Below are 25,868 nucleotides of genomic sequence, written 5' to 3'. Positions count from 1 at the left end.
TGGAAGACCGAACCCTCAAGAGTTTGATATAGATTGAGGATTCGGGAAGAACCTTCTTAGTCTCAGGGAGTCGGGTTACTGGATGATCCTCAGGTGAGACTGGGAGCTCTCAGGCTTCTCAGCTCGGAAACTTTATACCTGAACCTACGTTTCGTGAAAGAATCCTACCATCGTAGTGTTAGATCGGGTAACCGAAGAAGAGCCGCCCAGCAGGCCAGCTACAAACCACGCGAAACCCAACTATGGGCCTTTCGGGCCTGAAAATCAAGGTACGCATGCCAATATGCTCTGTTGGTTTCCGGCTCAAGACGACAGGTCCGCTGTCATCCGTCAGATCGCTCAATTATGGACATGATCAAGTTTGACCTCCATATTCCGTAGTCTATCCGCTCCGATTCCTCCCCAGCGGAAATTCGTTACAGACCCAAAGAACTTCGAAGACATTCTGCCTTTCACCTTCGCAGAATGTAGCTGATTGTACCAAAAATTGACAACATGCTGGCTCGTATAACACGCAACAGACGTGTGCAGTGAAGTAAGGGGGAGGGTTCTTCATCGAACAGTTGGACGATGAAGAAATCGTGCGGTTTGCACAGCAGCGGTGTATATCAACAACCGATTCCCTGTGCTCCCTACTTTATATTCTTTCTCAAGAAACTCTTTCTCAAGAAGCGAGTAAGGCAGGGATGCTGCAGGATATACGTGGCACCAGATGAATATTCTGGCCCATAGTGGCGTCGCAGAAACACAATAGCAACAGAAATCTTCAACCCGGAAGCCCTGGGAAAACAAAACTGTCAAAATGGAGATGAGAAAAATCTTCACCCTACTGTGTACTTCTGTGATGCATGGACCAAGGATTGAGCTGTAATAACCCATGGTTCGGTAGCTTCGTTTGTTTGTTGTTGCTCCAGAAACTGTAGAGCGCGCAAGAAGACCTAGGTAGTACTGGGAGAAGATAGTAGTAGGTAGTTAGTATCAGAAGAGAAGAGTTTTATTCCCTGAATCCACCAAGGGTTTTGTGTGGTCTTCCGATGGCTTCTTTAGCTGGAAAGATCCACTTCTTCTCAAACACTGATTGTGTTAACTTGCACAGTTGCACTTGATATGGCCGCATCGGAGTTGTTCTGCTTCTAATGAAGCTATCGCTGTAACATCTTGGAGAATAGGATAATCTCTAATAATAATATGGAGGACTGGAGACTTGCTCGGTCGTCCTACAGAGCTCTCGTCTCACATCCTGAATCCTCTCTCAGACCCAAATCAGACACATCGATCATATTGATCACCAAGTTTATTCTCCGTCGTCTAGACTGATGATGCTCCACACGGCTCCAGATTGTCCCAGCCACCACCAGCTGCTGTTCCTGTTCCTGACCAATTTCAATGCTAAGTATGGACTAGTTGGGAGAGTATCTAGTTTTTCTCTCCCTCTCCCTCTCTCTCTCCCCGAGATGAGATCGGTCATCATCATTATAATTACTATTGTTATTATTAGCGAACGATTCTCTAGTATGTAGCAGCAGCAGCAAACAACAGCAACAACAGCAGTCTCTCTCTCTCTCTTTCTCTCCCTCTCTCTCTCACACACACACACACTCTCTCTCTCTCTCTCTCTCTCTCCCGCTTCCAGAAATTCCACCACTTATTGAAATCTCCTCATTCCCCATCTCCAGTCTGCATCCAACCAATTAATTCCAACCGGGACATGCAGCAGTGCATCGTATCGATGCCTGACCCTCGTTGCAAATGTCCAAGGACGTAGCTTTCTCTCCCGTGTCGACCATAATCCCACGATCTCCTCCAGATGACACTCTCCATCGTCGTCATCCTCGACGTCGACGACAGACGGATTCTGCTGTGCTTCTAAACCAGACCATTGACGCACCCCAGAGAGACCCGCATCGCATCCAGGCTCGCCGTTCAGTCGTGAATGCCTCCTCATGGGTGGCCACAGCAGAAGATAACCTAGCTCCTGCATCATACACTCTTACCACCTCTCCGCTCTCATCGCCCCGGTTGAACCAGGTCGAGTCGTCGTCGTTGTCGTCGTCGTCGCTAGTGTATCCCTGGAGGCGACAGAGATCGCAACGCCACTCGGATGACCCTCACAGCGACCCAGATCCCGCTCATGATAATAATTACTTTCACAACACCAACAGTAAACCCGAAACTAAAACTCACAGCCGTCAGACCGTCATGTTTGCGGCGGATCCCCGTGACGCGGGCAGAGCAACCACGCTAAAGTCCGCCAGTACCAGCGACTCCCCATCAGCGCCAGCAGCCACAACAATCACAACAACAACAACAACAACAACTTCTCCGTCATCATCATCGTCTTATCCTCATGCATCTTCATCTTCCGTACCTCGCTTGCCGCAAAGTCGATTTAGTTTCGAGTATCAGATTCCTCTGCACAAGCGAGCCTTAACGTCGTCTCACGGGACCTTTCCCATCGAACCAACGTCAAGCGCCGACCCGTCCCCGACCCCCCAGCAGCAGCGCACTTTCTTGTACGACAGACCCTGGCGCGCTGTCCCAGGTTTTAGTCTCTCCCGTCCCCGAGATCCGACCGCTTCTGCGACCTCGTCGCATCTTCCGTCTCCTTTATCCTTTTCAGAGGAATCGAGCGATCTGGCTTGGCCCTTCGATGCCGATTCGACCAACAACGCGTTGAACTCCAATGCCTCGAAGCGTCGTCGTAAAAAATCGTTATCACAGTATCAGCAACCGAATATCCAAGCAGATGTGAAGGGGAGGATGCCATCAGCCACAACGCCTTACGTTCAGGGGAACCCACTTGCAGAGGAGCGCGATCGCGCTATCAACCGTGTCGATCTATCCGACCTGGAAGATGGCGCTAGGACACCACTCGCAGAGGACCCTAGATCCAAGAATGAAGATATTTTCCTGAACATCGCCCGATCCGATTCGAAGAGGCGCGACTCCCTGGGACGGTCGGAGCTTAGGCGGGTGAGTCGAGGACAATCATGGCCAAGGAGACCATTGGCTCCCCATACCCTTCCCGTGGCTCCTCCCACTCGGGGTTCAGATCACATTGGCTGACAGTATAATGGCATTCTGATGAGATACAGTCGCGACTCGGATTATCTGGCAGCCATCTTCGCTCACCAACCTCCCGATTCAACGAGCAGACCCCTTCGCCCGATCATCAACAGCTCAACACTTATGAAACCCCCTTGCATTCCCATCATACCTCTCCATCCAACCCTTACAGCGCTTTGCCCTACTCCTACTCGGCCTCCGCCCATCCTCTTGATGACCATAGCCGCTCACGACATTCAGTGATCGGCTCGAGTTCGAGGTCGACCATTGGCCTGCCACGAAGCAGATTCAATCGGACAAGCCCAGATGATTCACCTCAATCGCCCGAAATCCCCATAGAAAGGAGAGGCTCGCTACAGGATCCTCGAGCATACCGCCATTCGGCGCTTGCTAGCATTAGAAGCAGTCGGCAGCCCTCAGGATCCGATGTCACGGAGCGTGCCCGGGTTGAACCGGACCGGTCTCGGCAGGATGGCACGGAGTCGACCCTGTCGACCACCGCTCCATCCACGGTCTGGGATGAGCTGGAAGATCTCAAGTCGCGCATTAAGAAGTTGGAGTTGACCGGAAAGCTACCCCCATCGTCTCAGGCGGCGATCTCCTCGGTTTCTGGGGAGCGACCGCGGACTGCAACTACCACTGTGACGACCGTATCCTCGTCGCCAAAGCATAACCACAAGACCAGCAATCTGTCTGGCGACTCCGAGAATGTTGCCAACCCGGTTCATCCACTTCTGCATTCTGCGCTACTCAAGGCAAAGACCGTGCTGAGTAATGAAGTGTTTAAGGCCCTTGACGCTGCAGTTACGGATGCGCTGGCCCTTTCAAACACATTGGGTACCAATCAAGCGCCCTCAGGCGGAGTCTCATGTGTGAATGGCTATAGTCCGTCTGATCGACAGAACAGGCGGAAGGCCGATAGCGTCTGCCGCAGCTTAACTGAGCTCTGCATCGCCCTGTCGGATGTGCAGCCTCCTCAACAGCAGCAGGCCTCTAGCGGTGATGATGACACTATAACTCAATTACACGTCAGCACAAACGGTGAAGCCCCCACGCCTGCTCTTCCCTTCCGGCGGAGTACCATTCAGGCTCCTGAGGACATAGGTTTAGGTCGGCGGAAGAGTATCACCAACCGCCTGGAGGCACGACGGGCAAGTTTGGCTGCTGCCACCCATACCAGCAGCAAAGATCAATCTCCCGTTGCAGATGGCAGCAATACGCAATTACCAGGTGGATCAGCTCCTAGAAGCCGTCTAAACCGTCTCTCAACCACATTGCGGACCAAGAGACTCCAGCCGGATGAGGACAATGGCGATGAGCCAAATCCGCATAGTCGTTCCTTCTCAAGAGCAATGACCGACATGGACAATCCGCGTCCGATTAAACGGTTCCCAACGCGGGAGCGGACTGGTGTGTATACTGCCTCTCAAACGGCGCCGGATACTCCGCGCGATCAGAGTTCAAGACTGTCGTATCAATCCCCACGTACGCAGCTTCGAACCCCGACTGTACAGTCAAGTATTCCGCTCCGTAGAAGCCTCGTCCCTCCAGGCAGTTTTACACCAGCAACATCCCGTTCGAACATCCTGGCAGGATCCCGCAGATACGGTGCTCCCGATCATGCCGCGACCCCCAGCGGGATTCCAATGCCGCCGAGTCCAGGCGAAAATGTGCACTCGCAGACGAGGATTTCCGTCTCGTCAAGCAAACAGGCGGCTAGCTATACCCCGATCCAGCAGAACCGGATACGAGCGAACAGCATGGGCGTCCGAGCTTTCGGCCTTAGGCATCGACCGATGGCCACTTACGATGACGCCGCGAGCTCTGTAAATGTCAGCATCGATTGATTTGAATCGAACCTCATCCTTCTCGTTTGTCCCGTTGTACGATTGTTTTCATCGGAGTCTATCGATGTCAGTTACGGCTTTCTACCATCTTAACGCAGCGATACACAAACTGGGACTATTGAATCTTCTTCTCAGCCGGCGTTCTTCCCCTATTTTTTTTGTCTTCGTCCCTACCTCCTTCGAAACACTCTGCATCATGCACGATTCTGCCTCCGAGCAAGCTTCCCTTCTTATGCACATTCTTAACGACCCCATGTTCGATTCTTCTTACCATGCTTTGAAATATGCATGCAATCGTGGAACTTTGGAAGCATACACATGGCAGCCCCACGAACTATCTGTACATTCCATTGTATTTATGGGCACTTCTTCAACGAAAGGTCCATGGTCACCATCCACGATCCCTTTTTTTTTTCCTTTCTCCTCCCTATTGGTTCCCTTCTTATACATATTCTTCTCGTTGCGAGGAAGACAAGACCGGACATTTGGCAGTTGGGTATAATCTGCTGTCCGTCCTTCTTCCCCCGACACATACAGCATCAGACTTACCTCTTACTTCCCTTTCGCCTACACTCTTTTGCAGCTCTTACCTGTCCACATCCATGTACAACAACACAGCTTTCCTTCGTGTACCGATTTCTTATCTGTCAAGTGCATGATGAATGATTTTAAATGCCCGTCAAGAGAATCCAATTCATAATTACCAACCGTTGATGACATGACGTAGAGATTCATCGAGGTCTACGCTACGCCACTAGACCATTTTAAGCATCAAACATCAAGAGCCGAAGCGTAGTTCGCATTTTTATTGTCCACTGCTAATCCATTTGTCTTTTCAATTTCGGACGAAATTCGCCTCATTAAATTCTTCATGTCTTTATTTGATCCACAACGGGAACACGGAGGCTCTTGCAGATACACATGTTGGATGGTTTTGCCAGATATGAGGAATCAAGGAAATACAGAAAACAGGAGAACTAGCCCGTATAATAGATGCTTGAGATATGAGGCATAAGAGGACAGTTGCTCCGCACTGAATTCATGCGAACGCACACTGGGTCATTGGGAGCGGAGTTGAAGATTTAGGAAAGAACATTCAGGTGAGGCGTGAGAATATTCGGGATATTTTGATGGCTGAGCCTGCAACGAAGCGACTTTTCAGAGAAGAAATGAGGGGGTAAAGCAGGAGCTAGAAAGGGAAAGGCAGAGAGTTGGAGAGAGGTTTGTTCATATCCGAAGAGCGAAGCTTAGGGAGGGAACGGAGATAACTGAGGATCGATAGTTGAACAAACATGGCGTCAGTCATTTTCTGAGCTCATTTAGCACGGGGGCGACCGATGGAAAGATCGCAAGGATCATGGTATTCGATGGAGATGTGCCGCCCACTGCAGCAACCCTGAGATTTGTTGGAAATTAAGGAGGCCGGGTAGATTGGAAAGAACAGGGTCGGAAGGAAAGAGATAAAAAAAAAAGAAAACAACTTCAAAGGCAGGAAATGGTTCAAGAAAAGAAGTTCGCTCCTCTGTAAAAGGTGTGTGACCGTTGCTGGAACGACATGTTGCGGGTGAAAACACATCGAGCTCAAGACCAAAAGACGAGTCCGAGGCCTTTATTCTTGGGGCAGCTGGCTGCGGCGGGTCTTCTCAGCCTCGAGGTTCTCGTACAGAAGGTACAAAGCCTTCTCGTTGGCCTGAGCGCTACCCATGATCGTGAACATACGCTCTCCCGTTTCATCATGAGGAGCTTTGGCGATGGAAATGCGAGCTCCAGAGCTCCTGCGGATCTCCGTGATCTTGCTACCACCTCTGCCGATGATACATCCAACCATGTCAGCTGGGATGCTGATGTTCTGGGTCTGGATCTCTTCGCCGTCCTCTGTGACAAGGGGATAGCCACGGTTGGATGTATCGGGGTTGGAGCGTCTGCTGTAGCCAGCAGATTGACCATCGCTGAAGTCGGCACCGTTGCCAGTCCGGTTGTAGGGGCGACTGTTGTAGCCGTTGCTCGCGGTGGTGTTGGTGTTGATCGAGGACCCCGTACCGACGGAGGCACGGACGGCCGGGTTGTAAAGAATGGTACCAGTTCCCCGCTGCCAGTCGTCAATGAGGCACTTTCCAATCTCCCAAACGGCCTTTTCGATTCCTTCCGGGGTTCCCTGTACTTCCACAATCCGCTCGGTAGACTGGGGGAGCATTTCCTTCTGAGCGACCATACGCACACCAGACGCATCTTGGATGTGTTTGATCTTCAAACCCTGTCGTCCGATGATGGTACCCATCTGATTGTGGGAGATGAGAAGGCGGACAGCTAAACACGGTCAGTCAGTTTCATTTTCAACAGAATTCCGACGGGAGATCCGTTCAACCGGTCTGCTGCGACAGAGCGGACACAATCGCATGGACAGAAGGGGCAGAAAAAAAAAGATAACATACGATGAGTTCCGTTGTTGTTGACAATGCCACCCATGCCCATCTGCGGGGCTCCCTCGAGCAAGCCCTTGGCCACTAGAGCATAAGCGCGGGCGGTACCTTGCAGAGGTCCAGTGACAGTCAAGACGCGATCATGGACACCGGGAACGACCTTGCTGACGCCCGCCTTGACACCGGTCTCGTCGCGCAGATCAGCAACATTCTTACCAGCCTTGCCGATAATCACACCAGCTTCCTTGGAAGAAACGATCGCACGGAGAGTAAGCATAGATTGCGCGTATTCTTCTTCGGTCTTGGGAGTGATGTCCATGTCACCCTCATCAACCACGTTCATGGCGTCGGTCATCGCGTCGTCCACGACGGGAGGAGCATCGCGCATCTCAGTGGAGTCCATTGTCGTAAAGGTGATGACGAGGAATTAGTGATCGGAAAAAGCGGATTGATGAAACTTCAGCGAGGAAGAGCTCCTAGAATGGGTCGTTCTACTAGTGGTCAGGAAGGGTGTGCAAATCGAGGAGAATAATTCAAGCTGAAGAGACGCTTCGATGACTAGGTTTCAGATTTTTTTTTTGGTGGACATGGTGTGTGGTACAGAGCAAGACACCAGAAGAGATAACACACGACTCAACTCTGAATGGATGAAAACAACATGACGGAATGCATCAACACTCACCTAGGAAGAGTGACAAGAAGTTGAGGAATGAAGAGACGATCCAAGGGGATCGTAAAGAGATGAGGCAGCGCACAACAACAAGATTGTATTGGCGGACAAAGGGAGCTGTAGGAGGGGGGATACGTCGTTGAGCGATTCAGAGGGGTTTCGGTAGGCGGGGGAGATGGAGGATCAAGAAGCGCAGACGATGGAAAGCGGGATGGAAGAAACGAGGAGGAAAGAGGAGAGGAGGAAAAAGGGGACTGGAAGGGAGAAAGGAGATGGAGGAAACGAAGAAGAAGAGGAGGGGGAAGAGGATGGAGGCAAAAGACGATGGGAAGATAAGAGTGAAGCAGGAGAAGGAGAGAAGAGAGAAAGGAAAAGAGAAATAATAAATGACGGGAGGAGGAGAAGATTATTGAAAGAGATGAGTTGAGTTAGTGTAGGAAATAATTCATTTGGTGCTTAGCTTGGCCAGTTGTTTGGCTGGTCCTGGGCGGTGTTTGACAGCAGAGATGCACTCAACGGGCCATCAGTCAATTCTGCTCTCTTTTTGTTGGACAGGCAGATAGATACTATTTACAAGATGCCTATTCTTATTGCTAGTTTGTTCGATTAACAATAAAGAATTGATCAATCTAATCTTGGACCACAGAGCAGGAGTAAATGTGGTCAAATATCCATGAGGTCCAAGTCCCGTCACCTGAGATCATCCAGCATCAATCTACGAGCAGAGGTCTTGGAGGCAGAGGAAATGAATGATTTGTGAATTTAGTGGATATCCGATCAAAGAGAAGGAGTTTCCACTTTAAAAGGGTATTTATTGGTAGGTTTGATCCGAGTATATACACTACTATTTATCAGCTTCAAACACAATCTTCTGCACTTTCATCGCATTGAAGATCTCATAGCCCTCCACAGCTCGCGAGAGAGGCATGATATTCTCTGTCATGAATCTAAGTCTCTCATCAGCGAATGCAGATTAATCGAAGGCGAGCAGAAGACATACCCTAGCAAGTGCTGATTTTTCTTGAGGACCTCCAACGCAGGTTCTGAAACAGATCTAACGGGGCATCGACCCATCTGAATCGTAAGGTTCTTTCCGTATGCGTCATTACCATCCCAGGGAATCTGATGAGTGTCAGAATTGTCTCTCGAAACGGATGATACGAAAGACGCGGTCTTACCTCTCCGTTGTGTACTCCCACACTGCTAATGACACCCCATGGGCGCAGCAGATCGAACCCAGTCTTCAGTGCTGGGCTTAGTCCAACCACTTCAATCACAGCATCGGCTCCTCGTCCATCCGTCAGCTCCTTGATACGTTTATCCAGCCCTTCCCGATCGGTCTGGAAGTTCCAGGGCTCAGCACCAAGCACTCTGGCCAGTTCCAGCCGCGCAGGAATTGAGTCAACTGCGAGCAGATGCTTTGGCTTGTACTCGAGAGCGTTAATCAATGCGCACAGCCCGACGGGTCCGCAGCCGATCAGCACCACCGTCTGCTCAGAGATTTGCTCCGGAGTGCGTCCCTTGAACGCATTACTCGCTGCAAAATACCCAGTCGGGAAGATGTCCCCCATGAGGACCAGGAGCTTATCCTCGACACCCTCAGGGGCTTTCATGACGCTCCCCTCTGCATTTGGGATCCGAACCTGCGAGCATATGATCAGATGTCAAAATAGAAACGTAGTAGTGGAACGCTGTCCACTTACAAACTCGGCCTGTCCTCCATCCAGAGCATCGCATCCAAACAGGACGTTCTTCTCACACCGAGAAGAAAAACCTTGTTTACAGTAAAAACACTTTCCACTATATTGGTTCGCAAATCAGCAAAAAAAAGAGCCCCCGTAGCGAGAACGTCCCCATCAAACCTACCAAGACGTCGTAAAAGCACTGACAACTTTGTCCCCTTTCTGGATCGTCGTCACAGCATCACCAGTCTCCACAACGACTCCGGTAAACTCATGTCCCATGATAAACCCCGAGCCAGCAGGCTCAATGCCACGGTACATATGAAGCTCACTATCGCCGTCAGGCCTTTGCCACCACACCAGATCTGTCACGGGTATCGGGTGCCTTACCTGCCGCACAGAGCAGTATAGGTTACCTGCACGATGATATCTTCCGGATCCTGGATTTTGGGCACTGGCCGCTCCTCCACGGCCACCTTGAAGGGGCCATGGAATACCACCGCGCGCATCGTATCTTTGGTAGCCATTGTTTTTTTTTAACCTTGGCTGCGCATTTAAAGCATCCAAGATGGTTCAAGCAGGATTTCACACGAACACTGATGATTCGAGAAGACGATGCCTCAGTGACCACTCCCAGTCACTCCACATCCGATAACGGCTGTCCCTCATGACGCTCCGCGGTTGTGGGGCTACGATGCAGGCTCTTCAGAGGACTAAACAATGTTATCCGAGGTATTGGAAAAGAATACACTGAGGGAATAATGAGGGATTTAGCGGGAGTATAGAATATTGCTCTCTTCGGCGTGGGATGCTGGTAAGATGGAGTCAATCGTATTTTGAGAATTGCAAGGATTAAAGTAATCAATAGTAATGTTGATCTGAACAGGGAGAGTGAGATCTTGGCAGTCATTGATATATATATAGCCCGACTTGGGGCATTGAGTGTTTACTGCTTCTCTACTACTCGGCATCTTTATTACAAGGAAATACTAGAGGGCATTCAGTTAGCTGTCTCTGTTTTGATCTTGTTTCAAATGCTGAGTCAGGTCAATAGCATTGCATTGCACGATGTCATACCACTAGGTGACTGCACATATGCTCTACGAGCCGGTGGGAAACGAATAGTGATTATACGCTGGCTGCCATGTGTTGGCAGGGATTCCTGCAATCATGACAGACGTTGGAGCACCCTCTACAGTCTGTGCTATGAGCGAAGACAAGTACTGTCGCCGATAGCATGCTCGAATACTTGAGCCCAAAAGAGAATAATTGAATTCGAGTGCTTTGATATACTGCTTATAATGACGGACTTAAGGCTCAATTACGCCTTGGTCTGCTTCAACCGCCCAAAAAGAACCCAAGAATAAAGAGCTGAAATAACCTATTTAACGCCGCCCACACCAACACCAAGAATCAAAGACGCTTCGCTGCTTGAATCAGTCTTTCCGATTGTATCACGATTCCCACTGCCTGCTGAGAATCGTCTCCATGGTTCGTTTGGAAGCATCCTCTGTTCCGGACCGAGGATCCTTCATGACAAGAGGCGCCCCGATCTTCAGCACACCACGCACAGCAGTTCTTCCTCCAGAATGAACTTCCCTTCCTTGTATTTCTCGCTTGTCTCGTGCGCCTTGTCGTACTTCCATCCTACTAGTTCGGTGCATTGCCTGCAGAAGATGTCCCGAACAATATGTCTGCCCGTAGTCATGTTACGGTCGACAGGCTCGGAGTGGGTTACGTTAACGACAGTGTTGAACAGGTACGCTTTTCCATGTTGGCCACGGAAGTTCTGCAGCAGCGTAGAACGAGAAATCAGCGAACGGCTTCTTGATTAAGGGAGCAAGAGGGACAAAGAAACTCACGCGGCTAATGATATCGTTGTAATCAGCAAGATGTGTTTTGCATTTCTTGCATCCAAAGATCTTATTGGAAGTAAGATAGACGTTGTACGCAAGACCCATGATGACCTGTATTGCTTTGCCTTTCCACTACCACCAACCTCGTGAGGTAAGTTCCGGAGTGCGAGCTCGACAATGACGAGGTGGGTAGCCCGTATCAGTCTAGTATAGGCCTCTGGTAGTCTTTCCGGAAGGAAATAAATGAATAATAGAGGAGAGCTGTTGTTCCGGGTTGCCCGCTTTGTTTAATACCTCACAAGGGGGAAACCCGACTTAGTCTGATTTCCAAGGGGGCGGCCAAGTTGTACCTTGATTCAGGGCTGGAGGACTGACAATTGTTTTCACCCAGGTATTTTCAGCCCTATGAGTTATATCTTCAATCGGACACCTTTGTTGGGAGCAAGGAAGTAGGTACGGGGTATAACGGGAACAACGGGGTGATTCCAGGAACAGGAGGTCAAAATAAATGACGAGATCAATACAAGATAGGGGTAGAAATGGAGGTCCGGAGCAGTGGGAAGGATAAGCACTTGATGCGAGACAGCCCAGAGACCCAGAAGGCAGAAAGAGAGGCGCAGCAGGTGTAATAATCGGGCAGCTGCTCTGTCTGTGCTGAGTGTGACTGGTGACTTTCTTGGGATCCCCGCACCTCAAGGGAGACGTGACACAGTACGAATAGATAACTGCTATGTACCTAGATAGCAGTTTTCCAGCCACCCCAAGTGGCGCAGAAGCATCCAGTGACTTGCGGGTCGGAATTATGGGGCGATACTATTCTCTGTCTCCAAGAGATATCTTAGTAATCGAGGATGGTTCATGCAATGGACAAATATTTCTGGAATAAATTGGTATACAGAGTAGGTCCGAGAGATCTTTGGTGTCTGCAAGGGTCATCTGAATCGCCTTATCTTTGTTATCGGACCCGTCCAAATAAATACTACCGAGGACCTACATGCGTCAATGTGGTGAAGAACTGCCAAATAAGGGCGTCTTGTATGCAAATATGCAATGAACAGGCGAAGCAGAGGATAATTTCTTCCTGTTGGTTTAGGATTCATAGTCTACATGTTTGGATCATGTTCCGAGAAGATTTGTGGCTTATTGGGACCCTACCGCTGGGCTAATAGCTTCATGTTCCTCTCCCAGAATTCTTTGCACTCTGTATGACCCCAATGCTCAACCCACCATTCTCCAAAGCTATCCTCAACATTCTCGTCAACCTTATGTAGTCGTTCCTCGCGCTTGAGCCCACACAGCGCACAAGCATGAGCAGCTTTGATGGCTCCCTGGGCCGAAGTAGCCGTTGTCACTCGAGCATTCTCTGAGATGACTTGGATCGGACGTCTTCCCGAGGCTTGAATTACAGAACTGAAGAGCGCAGTATGATCGCGCCACGTATTGAGCACATCAATCGTCTCCTGTTGTTCTTTGATACTCTCGTTCCTATTGACAGTGCTGAGTTTCATTCCGCCTGTCTTGCCGGCGCGGGCGGGACCTATACGCATACTTTGACTGAGTATACTGTCTCGCTTCCATCGCAGAGTGCGACCCGCGACTACACGTGCAGCCGCTTTTAGAGTGCAAAACACAAGGGAGGCAACATTCTCAACTGTGTCTTTCTGTTGCGGATTCCTTCTTGCTGTAGTAGCTTCCTGTCGCAGTTGCTCAAAAAGCCTGGGGAACAACTCCAATAGGACTGACGGTGGAGGTATGTTGGTTGGCCGAATTTGCGCCTCAGAGGCCCGCTCTTTTTGCGCTGTAGGGCTGGGTAAAGGAACGCGAACAGACTCGGTTGGGTTAGTAGTCCTGTCGGGTGCTGCCTTGTTCGCTGAAGCATTAGAGACTCCTGCTGAGATAGGCTCTTCGACTGGCCCATCAATAAATTCACCCCATTCCTCAAAGGACTCTTCATGTGCCGGGGTGCTTGACAATGGAGTGGGAGAGGAAATTCTGGTCTTTGAGACAGGCTCATTCGTGCGCCGTGTAACAGTAGATCTTCCAGGGATCGGAGGTTTTGCATCCTCAATGGACAATGTGTCCATCAAATTGATTGGCGTAGCTAAGCCTGGTGACCTTTGAGCACCCTGAGGTTTGGTTGACCGTTCAGCGTATGCTTGTGACTGGCGTTGGCCAGTCATTGTCTCTGCAGTCTCAAAATCACCCCAGTCTTCGCTCTCATTGTCCGAGACAGACTCCAAAGTAGCGTCGAATAATACATTGCTGTCTTCCTCGTAACCTTGAAACTGCGAAGAGGTGTTGCTCAGAGCGAATGCAGAATGGCCAGGCGATGTCCAAGATTGTGAATTATGTGAGAGAAATTGTTGATTATTTAAGTCGTTTTGAGGACTAGAGGCCGAAGTAGCTTCTTCGAATCCGTCCAAATCGGGGATCAAAGAGTTCGTTTGAAATCTGGGATGTTGCTGATGGGAACCAGCTGGGGGGTTGGAAGGTGAGCCCTGGTGCCCAAACTCGGCAAATAAGTCTGCAGACATTGGTGATGACACCCAGGATGTAGTAGTAAAATCGGCTAGGGATTGCGAAATGGAGCAGATCTGGGCTGTCTTTTGTGCAGAAGAGCTCCGATGATGCCGAAGATTGTACAGATATATAATAAAGATTGTGCGCCCCAAGTCACCAAATCCTTAAGAGACAAAACCTGGCCTCTTCTATATTTACATATCATCAAAAACAGCACACAATCCAGAGGACCAAAGATCAAAACAGGAAGCTCGAGGATGATGATTCGATATCAACAAGCTTGTCTTGGTGGTGGGGGAAATACCGCCCGCTACTATTACTAGCATGAATAATGATCAGCCCGAAACATTCCCCCCCCCCCATATGATTCAATCCCGCTTTGTTACTCCAACTTCCGTCATCACAACCTACCCAGCTTGAACAGTGCGCCGTCCGTGATCCCTATGGAGATATGAGAACCCTTTCAGATACGAGGTACTTGATCTATTTTATTTTAAAGGGGAATTTACTCATGAAATTCATCTAGACAGAGATGGGAGATCCTGTTTCGCGACAATGACACGCCATTTGATCTCCGAAATGCTATTCGATCAGAACAAGGCGAGAGATTCTGCAACGAAGGACTGAGATCTATTTGCTGGAAGGCATGCGGCATACGGCCCTGCGATTACGGATACTGTTGCTTACCTGAGCGCAGGCGTTCCTGCTCTTCGACGATCTCGACCGGTCACAATGGTCGCGAAGAACGTCCGACTCTCGAGACGCATATACCGCCCTGAAAGCTCACTACCTGAAATACATCGAGCATCCGGATGATTTGCAGTCGGTGATTGACCCACTAGCAGACGATGAAGAGGTATGACTACTTCGAGTCTGCTGCTGTGGATTGATATGACTTGCAATTCTAACCTCCTGTTTTGCTCGAAAAGTCCCCCTGGCAGACTCTACGGCAAGATGAGCAGATGAGAGCGGATATATCCCAAGATGTTGATAGGTGTCTCCAAGAGAATTTCTTCTTTCGGGAGCCTGCGACCAAAGCCAAGATGCTTGACATCCTATTTATCTATGCGAAATTGAACCCTGATCTCGGTTATCGTCAAGGCATGCATGAGCTACTGGCGCCTATCCTATGGGTGATTGATCGAGATGCGATTGATCCAAGATTGCTTGAAGAATCTACTTCAATCGAACCGAGTGATGAATTGATGTTGCAGCTGCTCCAGGCTGACTGGGTAGAACACGATTCGTTCGCACTGTTCTGTTCAGTCATGCAAACTACTCGAGTTTACTATGAACATAAAAAACAGCGATCTGCCAATGGCCAGATAGACGTGATTCCTATCGTCAACCAATGTCAACATATACACCAGAATCTGCTTACAGCAGCAGATTTGGAATTGGCAGATCACTTGCAGGCGCTGGAGATTCTGCCACAGATTTTCCTCACGTAAGTGGATGATCAATAGACAGATGCCCCCAATATGCCGAGGACCACGACTTATTCCAATGACAGTCGCTGGATGCGCCTATTATTTGGCCGGGAATTTCCTTTTCAAGACATTCTTGAGTTGTGGGACCTTCTTTTCGCAGAGGGGCTACGATCTGAGCTCATTGAGTTTATATGTGTTGCAATGCTTCTAAGGATCCGTTGGCAATGTCAGTCAGATCTCTTGTGTCTATTTTGGCGTTTATCTTCCTGACCCGTAAATCGCTGACATCTCTTAGTGTTGAGTGCCGATTATTCAGGCGCCTTGACAATATTGCTTCGCTATCCGTCGCCAGAACCGCATTCCCCACAGTCTTTTGTGCAAGACGGTTTATATTTGGAACAAAACCCTACTTCAGAAAGAGGCATGTTTCTTATCTCGAAATATTCGGGAAAACCTGCGGATTCCTCGAGAACGTTGGACCGGTCAAAGGAAAGATCTATCTCGGCCCGACGTTTCAATTTTCGTAATACTCTGAGAGAAAGCAGCCAAGCAAGTTCCCCATCAAGATCACCTGCGAGGAGTAGCCCCATTAGCTTCGAGGCTCTTCTCCAGGATTTCTCTGATGGACTCCAGCGGCGCACCGAATCGTGGGGTGTGGCAAAGGCTGTTCGAGGCGCAGTAACTGAAGCCAGGAAGAATATGCAGGCAATACAGTCGGACAGACTCGTACGAACGCCCTTATATGACGCCGCTGTCTCTGCGGTGGACACAAAAGACTCATCCAGACGGGAAAAGTCGGAGATGCTGGGCAACCTGAAGGCCGAGTTACAGAGCTTGCACGAGCGCAACCGGACGTTGGCGAAAACATTGAGCCAATCACTGGATGATATCATCAATCAATTGGCAAAGCTAGAAGGTTCGGACAAACCCGCTGCAGCCGCTTTGAGGCAAGCTCTCACTGGAGTCCAATCCGTCCAAGCATCTCTTGAAGACCCTTCAAGTTCTCAAGCCACTGTAGCCGGGCACGATGCTGCGCGCGATGATACTCCCTTGAAGCAAGTCTCGGAACCCATGGCACCCTTAGAGAAGCAGGATACCCTCGAACAGGTTGGACCGAGCCAGCCTTTAACGGTCACTGGCAGAGCGCGGGTGTCCACAAGGTCATCCGGTTCGTCTATTGAAGGTGAAATCAAAGCCCAGAAGTTGGCTTCCAGTAATAAAATGCCCTCCGCAAGACCCCTGAGACACACCACACGTCCGTCTCTGGCAGACTCCGAGTTCTCCTGGATGCTTGGTGGTAATCGACACCTCTCGAGTTTCGTCAGTCCCATCTCCGCACCACCAGAACAGACCCGGCATGGTGAAATGAAGAATAAATCTCAGACACTGTTTGGCAATGAAGATGGGGAGCCGAGATTTTCCCGGAGCGAACCCGATGGACTAGCATTGCGAAGTTTTGGGGTCGCTAGGGATCGAGATCCCGGGGGTGATGATACAATTTGAGCGATCTGATGCATGAATTAGATCGTCAGAGGATAAATCTTAATTATGGGATACGAACTAGTACTGATTTTTCTCTCTCTGTCTCTCTCTCTCTCTCTCTTCCAAAGGTCCAAGAGTAACGCTATCAAATCCATGCAACTGTGGCTCCAAGATCGGCACTATTAATCCTAGTAAATTCCTATGGCTGATCTCTGACAACCTATCCTCAAGACTCGTGGAGGCCACTTGAGTAATAGAGTTTAGTCTGGCCGCTGTTAGACAACAAGATAAATAAACCCGGTGTATAAGAGTTGGTGGTATGTTTCTTCTTCACCAACAACGGAGGAGGGGAACGGAGATAGGAAATCCCAAGTTGAAAGCTACTGTGGGACTCAAGATTGGGTAGATTATAGATAGATATACTACCGTACCTAGGTACGGAGTGGTAGATAGATCCATAGATCAACTAACTGCCACGATTACATCACCATTGACTGCTTGCCATCGCTGAAGATGCCTAACTGATCGATTCCAACTCAGAGCTGCAGCCTGCCTCTGAGATAGACGTGGTTTTGGTATGACTGCCTGATGTTCCAACTTTTCATTCATCTCATCCTCCTCATTCCTCTCTCTGCATGCCCTAAGCACGGGCTAAAGAAGCAGCAGAAGCAAAGAGCCAACAACAGGACGTCACTCCTGTCGCTTCTGCATTATTAGTTTTCACATAAGTATAACTACAGGATGAGCTCAGTCTCCACAACAACCAGACTGATTTGACTATTGCTGCTAGTTGTATCGAACTGCCTTGACTATCTCTTAGACTCCTTCTGTCGATTACTACTGACTACTCCCCTCATTGCTCCCCTTTTCCTTCGACTATCTACTGTCTGCTCCCATCTTTTACGATTCTCCCGCAGAGCGTGTCTCTTGTTGCTACTTTCTCTCCTTTTTGTTTTTTTTTTTTTTTTTTTTTCTTCTCTTTGAATGCAGTTTCCCCCTTGAGAGCAAGTTCCATATCCCAAAATTCGTCGGCCGTTGATTGACCCAACAAAGGCAAAACAATCAAAGCATTAAGCCCATTCTTCCCTTTTGTCCCGCGTGCTACGCCTTGTGCTGGTGCGGTGCCTGTGACCTCTCCAAGGCAGCTGCCCTCCAAGTCTCCCTCTTTCCGCCCAGTCCGCTGACACCTCGTTCTCTCAATCAGACGGTGGATGACTCTTTGTTGAAATAAAGAAAAAAGAACATCTCATCGTTATTTTGTGCTCTCGTCCTCCCACCTAGGTTGCCTTCGACGTGGAAAAGGGGTTGGTTGGTTGATCGATTACAGTAACTCGTTGGTCCCTGCGCGCCCGCTGCCGGCCCAAGAGGGAAAAAAAAAAAAAAGAAAGGATAACGAACACGCCTTAGGGAGAAAAAAAAAAAAAAAGATCTTGATCGACTCCGACTTGCATGTGGGGAACCCCATTCATTCATCTCATGTAGCATTAATTACGGCGCTCCTGTTTTCTCTCTCTCTCTCTCATTTTCCCTCTTCCTCTCATCCTCCTTCTGTGGCAGCATCCGGAACTTTTGCGATTCGAGCCTCATTTGGAGCCGATCGGATCGTTATCGCGCGGGTCGTTACATCGTTGCTTCGCTAGGGACATGATGGGCACTACATCATACAACCCCGATGGTTAGTCATGCGATCCCCTGTCTTCAACCCCTTGATGCCTTTGTAATTTGTCTTGTGCCCCTCCATTCGTGTCAGAGGGGGGTTATGATGGGTGCTGCTGCTTGTGAGATTGAACGCATACGTCAGTTGAAAGATTGGGTCTGTTGGCAGAGATTTGCAGAGCTTTATCAATAATCTGGAGCTATCCGTCTCCCAATTCAGAGCGACCTCGGATCTGGACAGTTAGGATTGCCGGGACACGAAAAGGAAAAGGAAAAGCGAAAGAGACAAGGCAAAGCAGAAGACGGAAAGAAGCTGGAGACGGGAGACGAGCGCGCTTATCGGATTTGCCGGGTGACAGAAACAACAGCTGATGAGGTCTTGCGATTACAGGCGAACCAAGTCCTCTGTCATCCCCTTTGGGACCACTTTCAGAATCCCCCGAACCTGATTCCTTCATCGGAGAGTTTCCATCCCACCGCGATGAATTGATGAGAAGTTCGGTGGACACTCTTTCCTCTGGATACGATCTTTCAAGGTAAGAACATTAAGGGCAATAAGAACAGAAGGATCTCCTTGCATTTTTGGCGGGGGGAAAGCATGTTGCATGTGATTTCACAGAATCGGAGTGAACTAATAACAAAACAACTTCTCATTCTGCAGGTCCTCTATACTTGAACATGAACACGGACGTGGCCCATCAGGGCTGGATCGTATACGCCAACCACCCTCGCGAATATTGAATCTTCCAAATCAGTCCACCTCGTCCCTCGTTTCTATATCACCCAACAGCAACGCTCCTTCTCGACGGTCTAGCACAACGTCCAAACCCAATCTTATGCGCATGTCATCGAACGAAAGCATCGGTACTTTGGAGGATCTCCATCGATTCCCCTTGGAGTCGTTACACTCCTTTTCATTCGCCCAGCAATCCGACGAGCTACTGAACAGTCGCCATAATATTTTAAAAAGATCGATCGACTTCATGCGCGACCGTTTCGGCTGGGCTGCCAGCAATCCCGCCATTGCCAATGCGCAGGCTCGCATGGGTGGCGATGCGGAAACACAGAGTATGGTTGATTTCATGTCGAGAACAAGTATTCTGGGAAAGGAAGACAGGCACAACTATGCTGGCTTGTCGCGCGGCCCGTTAACGAGTCCTCCGGATGTGGACAGCGGCAATATTTTCGACCACGCGTTCAATGGCCCCGGAAGCTCTGGGATGGAGTCCAGGGAATCGCGGCAAGGGCAGGATGTAAGTGGAGGAGGATTCTTAACCACCGGGAACATACCTCAACAGAGAAGGGAGATGAAGTCGGCTCCTTCGTCCAGGCGCGTAAGCTTAAAACGTACATACACGGATGTCAGCTTTGTCTGCCCCTGGAACAAGCTGATGGAGACTCTAGCACAAACGTACTCCGCCCTGGACTCATTGCCGTCAACCAGCTCCTCGACCTATGGATTGGGCTTTCCCGTTCCCGCCTTGCACACCCATAGCAGCAAATGGAACCCCGTCTCGCAAGCCGTCTTCAGGACCGAATCCCAAGCACCGTGGACCATTTTGGCTGCCAATGACCTATCCTGTCTCGTATTTGGTGTCACACAAGCGGAGCTCCGCAGGCTAAGTATTTTAGAAGTCGTACAAAGGGATCACCAGCAGTGGCTTGAATCCAAATTGCGAGACCCCACCACTGATGCCGCAGCAAAACTCCCATCGTTACCCGAAAAGTCTCAAATCAGAGCAGTCACCCCAAGATCTGGGGTGATGGGCAAGGGTGTCACAGCGCAACTGCTCAGTAAACCGCCCTCCCGAATGATAAAGTCAGGAAGGGCCCAGACCGACGACGGGTTTGGCTCGAGCCAACGCAAGTCGAGGCATCTAAACCATCCTGCCACCAAGTCACGAGGCGTCCTGCTGTGCGGGGATGTCATACCCATCCAAAAACGTAATGGGACGAAAGGATCTGCAAGCATTTGGGTAATGGAGAAGCGCGGGGGCCTAATCTGGGTACTTGAGGAGATTCAGGAGAACGTCGCCTACATCTCATGCGATGACTCCTGGACGGTCACCGAGGCCCGGGGCGAGACCGACAAAATTTGGGGTCACGATGCGGCGAAACCGGGTGTACATATCACCGAGCTTCTGCCTCACTTGCCCAAGACATGTCTCAAGAAATCAGTCAGCCAAGGGATCGCGGAACTTGCGGAGACCAAATACTACGCCGCCCGGGCTTCCGCTGAGATTTGCATCCCCGCTATCGTCGGGAAGGAAGGCGATCGCTGCCTTCGGGTTTCGAGTTTTCCTCACGTGGCTGGGATGATGGTGTTGTCATCATCCACATTGAAGGTGATCAGCTCGAACCCGGTGTTCTCATCGGCCCTCTTTGGTCATGAGCGACCGGAAGGAATGCATGTCAACAAGCTTATTCCTGGCTTTGACAATCTTCTGGACGTGCTCACAGAAGAGGAGCGATTGCCCTTGGTGGATGGGGTCGTCATCCCGGAACCCAGCTTTCGAAGGGCGCGGACACTTTCGATCCTTCGCGATGGCAAGGCAAATGTAGCTTCAGTGTTCTTAGAGCCAATGGGAATCACGGCTGCTCATCGGGATGGATCCACTATTGCCGTGGATGTTCAGCTGCGCGTCGTAGAAAGTGAGACTTTCTTCCGCACTAGCCAGTACGGGGACGCTGGAAAAGGAGAGGATCACAGCAACCACGAGGACGATGAAATTGCTGTGAAAGAGCTCGTATATGCCTTATGGGTCACATACTCGAGAAAGATCCATTCGATAGGGCCGTCAGCAAGCTTCTCTCCGCCTCGTCAACGGTCGGAGACGGCCAGACCTTCCGCAACGCACTCTTTCGGGGCAGACAGAATATCGGTAGAGCCGCAGATACCGTCTTCAACACTGAGCCAGCAGCTCAGCGAAGCAGCATCAGAGCCATTGACAGATCGGCCTGTGCAGCCAGTTCCGGAACTCCCGCAAGCCAATTCCAAGGAGACGCCCAAGAAACGAACGATTACCGACTACGTGATTCTTGAGGAAATGGGGCAAGGCGCATACGGCGAAGTCAAACTGGCTCGGTTGAAAAAGAACCCAGCCAAGAAGGTTGTGTTGAAGTACGTCACCAAGAAGCGGATTCTCGTGGACACCTGGACTCGCGATCGCCGCCTGGGGACAGTTCCCCTGGAGATTCATGTACTTGATTACCTTCGACGAGACGGCCTCAAGCACCCGAACATCGTCGAGATGGAAGGGTTCTTCGAAGACGATATCAACTACTACATTGAGATGAAGCCCCATGGTCTTCCCGGGATGGATCTCTTCGACTATATTGAATTGAAGGTGAACATGGATGAGGCGGAATGCCGGAATATTTTCCGGCAGGTGGTGGATGCCATTCATCATCTTCATACCAAAGCGCTGGTGGTCCACCGCGATATCAAAGACGAGAATGTGATTCTGGACGGCGAAGGAAGGATCAAGATTATCGACTTTGGAAGCGCAGCCTATATCAAGAATGGACCTTTCGATGTCTTTGTGGGAACCATTGGTAAGTCGGGCCCCTTCTGAGATGGGCTTTTAAACGTGCAACAATTGACATGTGTTTTTTTGCATAGACTATGCTGCCCCTGAGGTATTGCAGGGCAAGTCATACAGAGGCAAAGAGCAGGATATCTGGGCTTTGGGTATTCTTCTCTATACCATTGTCTACAAAGAAAACCCATTCTACAACATTGATGAAATCCTGGATCACCCGCTTCGAATCCCGTTCGTGCCGTTTTCGGAGGAGTGCATCGATCTGATCAGGAAGATGCTTGATCGCGATGTCGACAATCGCTTGACGATCACTGAGGTGATGGAACACCCATGGATGCTGGACGACTGAGCGACGGCGCTCTTTGCATTCGGCGCCTCGCGGAGGCGTTTCTCTTTTTATTTTGGATAACGTATCAAACCTGTATGGTTTGAGGTTTCTATATACCGACAATTTCTCGCTGGAAGAAAAATGATTGACGTGCTCTTTTCTATGTTATTTTTGCTATCACACCAATTTGCATGGCGTGGAGAATGTGTCCAAGGAATCAGACGGCGATGGCGTTTTATGACAGACAGGACGACCATAGAAGGTGAACCACGAAGCTGTATGATACTCAATTTTCAGCGAAGAGAGGTGGAAGGGGACAGGAGAGTCGCAGGGACGGATGGAATATGGATGGAATGAACGACCCATGATGCATAGAGGTACGGAAGTTGAGATACCCATCATCATATTCTATTTACTTGGCTAGACGCGAAACATTTGCTTAAAAAGAAACTTGCTTCATCAGACCGAACGTCCCAGCGAGAGCTAAGTATCTACCTTAGTGTTTGCGCGTCTCCGGCTAGGCGTAGGCAGTGAGGCACTAGACACAGATAAACTTTGCTATCCCACAGTAGATTTGCCTGTGTTGACTGGTTAGCTGCGGGGGGGACTGCACTAGTTTAGTTAGTTAATCCTACACAGTACAACTCCAAGACTCACCAAGAGTCGATGTATTGAGATTCATTTGGATAGAGATCAGACATTCATCCGACAATAGCCTTGGAGGATAACTAGATGACAAAGTACAGTTGTCTTCCACTCGCAAAGTACAGAGACCTAAATATTCTTACATGAGCAATTGGGTAGACATCAGCATGCACTTCACTATGTAAGGTATTGACTATGTGTACACTACATGGATATATATGATCAGGTCCACCAACACAGAACTACTACATAAGTTGGTGAAAATACCCCACATTATCACTATCAACTATCTGGATGTCAAAGCGCATCTACTCCGTACTAATAATGATCCAAGTCCTTCTTCCAATGTGTGGTTAGTCACCGAAACCCTTAAGGAATCTTTCTAGTTTCTACAATCAACCTTGGCGCGTGAGGCGTCCCTACTACTATAGTAGCGGCGTATTTTTCACGGGGTAACTCCGCACCTACTTAGGGAGTCTGACTCTGTATTCTATCAGCCACCACTCACCAGTAGCCTCCCCCCTCAGTCTGTCCTTTTGGTCCAAGGGGTTTGGCCATGAATCCATGGAAGATTTAGGAGTTGGGGGTTGGGAGAGCTGGTAAGCCGGGCATGGGCTATCTACAGGGTTGTTTGGTGGTGGGGACTGGATCGGTAAATAGGATCGAGTTGATGGGTACATCTACCTACTACGTACACAATCATCCCATGGAGGAGCCTCCCTTGTAAGTGGCGTGATCACTATGGTAATCGTATGGAATCCTCTTTCGAAATACCTACCTAGATGACAATGGTATCTGTAGTCTGTACGGAGTACCTTACCTTTCCGAGACTACCTACCTTAAGGTAGGACTCAAGGGATGGCAAATGCTACAAAGTATATATATACATACAGTACGGAGTAAATATAGAGTCAAAAACAACAGTGTTCGGAATCCCCCACTTGACTACTTAGTAGAGAGGGATTGTGCAGAGACGGCTGCTCTTCCAACTCCGAGTACAATCCGAAGCCAGAAGATGGGATATGGATATGGGAAAATGTACCTGAGAGACAGGGAACTTGCCCGGTCCGTACTAGCCGTTCCCATTTTTGATGGCCAGGAACAAAGCGAGAGTGGGAGATCTGTGATTGGGGGTTCTGTTTTTACATTTTTTTGTGGATGGGGTTGCTACTAGGTACTAGTTTGCGTGTTGCCACTCGGTTGAATTGCCTTGTCTTTGCCTCTTTCTTTTTTGTACTTGGTCATCCTATATGGCGGGTTGAGGGATAGACTTGGTTTGCTTGACCAAGACTACCTAGGTATTCGATTGTTTGTGAAATACTAGATCATGTACGATCCTGTATGACAATGATAGGACTGCACTGGAACCTTTCATCCTGGAGTCTGTCAATAATAGGTAGGTGCGGTACTGACTACTGAGAGGGATGCTGCTGGGTAATAATAATAATAATAATACTAATAGCTGTGCACCTTGCAGTTGTAGTGTTTGTATTATTATTATTACTTGTAGTGGGGTGTTTCAGTCACCAGGCAAGATATTCTGGTAAAATACCCCATAGTCCGTACAGACTAGCCAAGAAGAGCCAAGTGACGGCCACCAAGTAGGAACGAAAGGTCTATCGATAACTGATAAGTGCCGTCAATATTATTAGTCTATGATAAGCTGGTGGGGGAGACAATCCAGCGGCCATATAGTTAACATAGGATATCTAGGTAAATTCAATGTGGTGGCGGAGAAAAAGAGGATTTGGTAAATATATTATATGACTATACAAAGTAGATAGGGTTCTGCTAGGGAGGACATACCACTCTACACTCGTTCTAGATAACTGTTAAGGGAGGCTCAGCCGACCTCAACATATCATTCCCACGATCTGCTGACATCCAAAATCCAATCGACCTGTCCATGACAAAGTACGGAGAGATTATACCCACACCTTCTGTTCTGACCGGGTGTATTGTACTTACACACTGACACCGACACTGACACTTTCACTTTACACTTCCTAACTCCCTCTCCCCCTCCTCTGCCTCTTCCCTCCCTCCCTTCCCTTCGTTTGTCTTCTTCGACCAGCCGAGAATCTATCAATGTCACCTTGATTCTTCCTCACAATTCCGTTCCGTCTCCCAGTCTCTCCATCATTGATTTCCCATCAAACTCAACTGTCTGTTGGATGATGCCCAGGTGACGTCTCTCATCTCGATTTAGATTCTCTGATCCAGCCGTCGCTCCGCATCTTTGCTTAAAGGCCCCCCCCCGGGTTACGCGGTTATCGACGCCCATGGTACGGACGGTGACGGTTCCATACCCGAGAAAAAACACCTCAACGGCCATCGGTCAACTCTCTCTCCTCGTCCCCCATTTGGATTCCTCACTTTTTTCTTTTCTTCTCACTGGAATTTCGGTGTAGTTGGTTTATTTTGTTCGACAAGTGATTCTTGGTGTTTTTCGAGCCTGCGCCATCGGTTGGGTGTGATATTGCTGGGTTCTTAGCCTTCGCGTATAGTTGCGGAATGGTCTCTATTCTCACTATGAGTTTCTAGGCCAGTCTTGCGGGAATCCGCGTCTGTTTGACGTCAAATTTGCGAATTGGCCTGTTTGAACATCGTGTTCATCTTTCTGTCTCGGTTGTTGGGCTTCTTCTATTTACATCCGGGACGCCCGTGCGATACCTTTCACCCTTCGACGAGTGCGCTCATATTGCGATATCATAAGCTGCTAAC

At 49.4% G+C, this 25,868-nt stretch overlaps 7 protein-coding genes across 7 annotated transcripts, besides 9 other annotated features; 3 read left to right on the top strand and 4 right to left on the bottom strand.

Annotated features, from left to right (window-relative positions):
* Positions 1–1,425: 1,425 nt before the first annotated feature.
* Positions 1,426–1,450: a microsatellite.
* A 66-nt stretch (positions 1,451–1,516) lies between these two features.
* Positions 1,517–1,551: a microsatellite.
* Positions 1,552–1,623: a microsatellite.
* Positions 1,553–1,623: a microsatellite.
* A 126-nt stretch (positions 1,624–1,749) lies between these two features.
* ACLA_092020 (putative LPXTG-motif cell wall anchor domain protein) lies at positions 1,750–4,913 on the top strand (the record flags this gene model as incomplete). The annotated part of the gene is made up of 2 exons (XM_001272929.1): positions 1,750–2,973; positions 3,096–4,913. 2 exons carry the CDS (start codon positions 1,750–1,752, stop codon positions 4,911–4,913), a joined length of 3,042 nt encoding a protein of 1,013 aa, XP_001272930.1.
* Positions 2,034–2,058: a microsatellite.
* Positions 2,287–2,318: a microsatellite.
* A 1,609-nt stretch (positions 4,914–6,522) lies between the features above and the next one.
* ACLA_092010 (KH domain-containing protein) lies at positions 6,523–7,736 on the bottom strand (the record flags this gene model as incomplete). The annotated part of the gene is made up of 2 exons (XM_001272928.1): positions 6,523–7,220; positions 7,346–7,736. The coding sequence occupies 2 exons, from the start codon at positions 7,734–7,736 to the stop codon at positions 6,523–6,525; spliced, it is 1,089 nt and encodes a 362-aa protein (XP_001272929.1).
* A 1,111-nt stretch (positions 7,737–8,847) lies between these two features.
* Positions 8,848–10,212, bottom strand: ACLA_092000 (alcohol dehydrogenase family protein; the record flags this gene model as incomplete). Its single annotated transcript, XM_001272927.1, has 6 exons — positions 8,848–8,950; positions 9,004–9,125; positions 9,182–9,646; positions 9,707–9,803; positions 9,870–10,016; positions 10,076–10,212. 6 exons carry the CDS (start codon positions 10,210–10,212, stop codon positions 8,848–8,850), a joined length of 1,071 nt encoding a protein of 356 aa, XP_001272928.1.
* Positions 10,213–11,139: 927 nt separating this feature from the next.
* Positions 11,140–11,646, bottom strand: ACLA_091990 (putative Yippee zinc-binding protein Moh1; the record flags this gene model as incomplete). The annotated part of the gene is given in 3 exon segments (XM_001272926.1): positions 11,140–11,238; positions 11,250–11,474; positions 11,548–11,646. The coding sequence occupies 3 exon segments, from the start codon at positions 11,644–11,646 to the stop codon at positions 11,140–11,142; spliced, it is 423 nt and encodes a 140-aa protein (XP_001272927.1).
* Positions 11,647–12,692: 1,046 nt separating this feature from the next.
* ACLA_091980 (uncharacterized protein) lies at positions 12,693–14,075 on the bottom strand (the record flags this gene model as incomplete). The annotated part of the gene is made up of 1 exon (XM_001272925.1): positions 12,693–14,075. One exon carries the CDS (start codon positions 14,073–14,075, stop codon positions 12,693–12,695), a length of 1,383 nt encoding a protein of 460 aa, XP_001272926.1.
* A 349-nt stretch (positions 14,076–14,424) lies between these two features.
* On the top strand, positions 14,425–16,994 carry ACLA_091970 (GTPase-activating protein GYP6; the record flags this gene model as incomplete). Its single annotated transcript, XM_001272924.1, has 5 exons — positions 14,425–14,457; positions 14,759–14,917; positions 14,991–15,508; positions 15,575–15,717; positions 15,787–16,994. 5 exons carry the CDS (start codon positions 14,425–14,427, stop codon positions 16,992–16,994), a joined length of 2,061 nt encoding a protein of 686 aa, XP_001272925.1.
* A 71-nt stretch (positions 16,995–17,065) lies between these two features.
* Positions 17,066–17,094: a microsatellite.
* Positions 17,095–17,919: 825 nt separating this feature from the next.
* Positions 17,920–17,955: a microsatellite.
* A 1,516-nt stretch (positions 17,956–19,471) lies between these two features.
* ACLA_091960 (serine/threonine-protein kinase) lies at positions 19,472–22,520 on the top strand (the record flags this gene model as incomplete). Its single annotated transcript, XM_001272923.1, has 2 exons — positions 19,472–22,184; positions 22,252–22,520. The coding sequence occupies 2 exons, from the start codon at positions 19,472–19,474 to the stop codon at positions 22,518–22,520; spliced, it is 2,982 nt and encodes a 993-aa protein (XP_001272924.1).
* Positions 22,521–24,579: 2,059 nt separating this feature from the next.
* Positions 24,580–24,605: a microsatellite.
* Positions 24,606–25,868: the final 1,263 nt, after the last annotated feature.

Source organism: Aspergillus clavatus, genomic scaffold, assembly GCF_000002715.2.
Source record: "Aspergillus clavatus NRRL 1 1099423829798 genomic scaffold, whole genome shotgun sequence".
Lineage (NCBI taxonomy): Eukaryota > Fungi > Ascomycota > Eurotiomycetes > Eurotiales > Aspergillaceae > Aspergillus > Aspergillus clavatus.
This window is presented reverse-complemented; position numbering and strand designations above follow the sequence as displayed.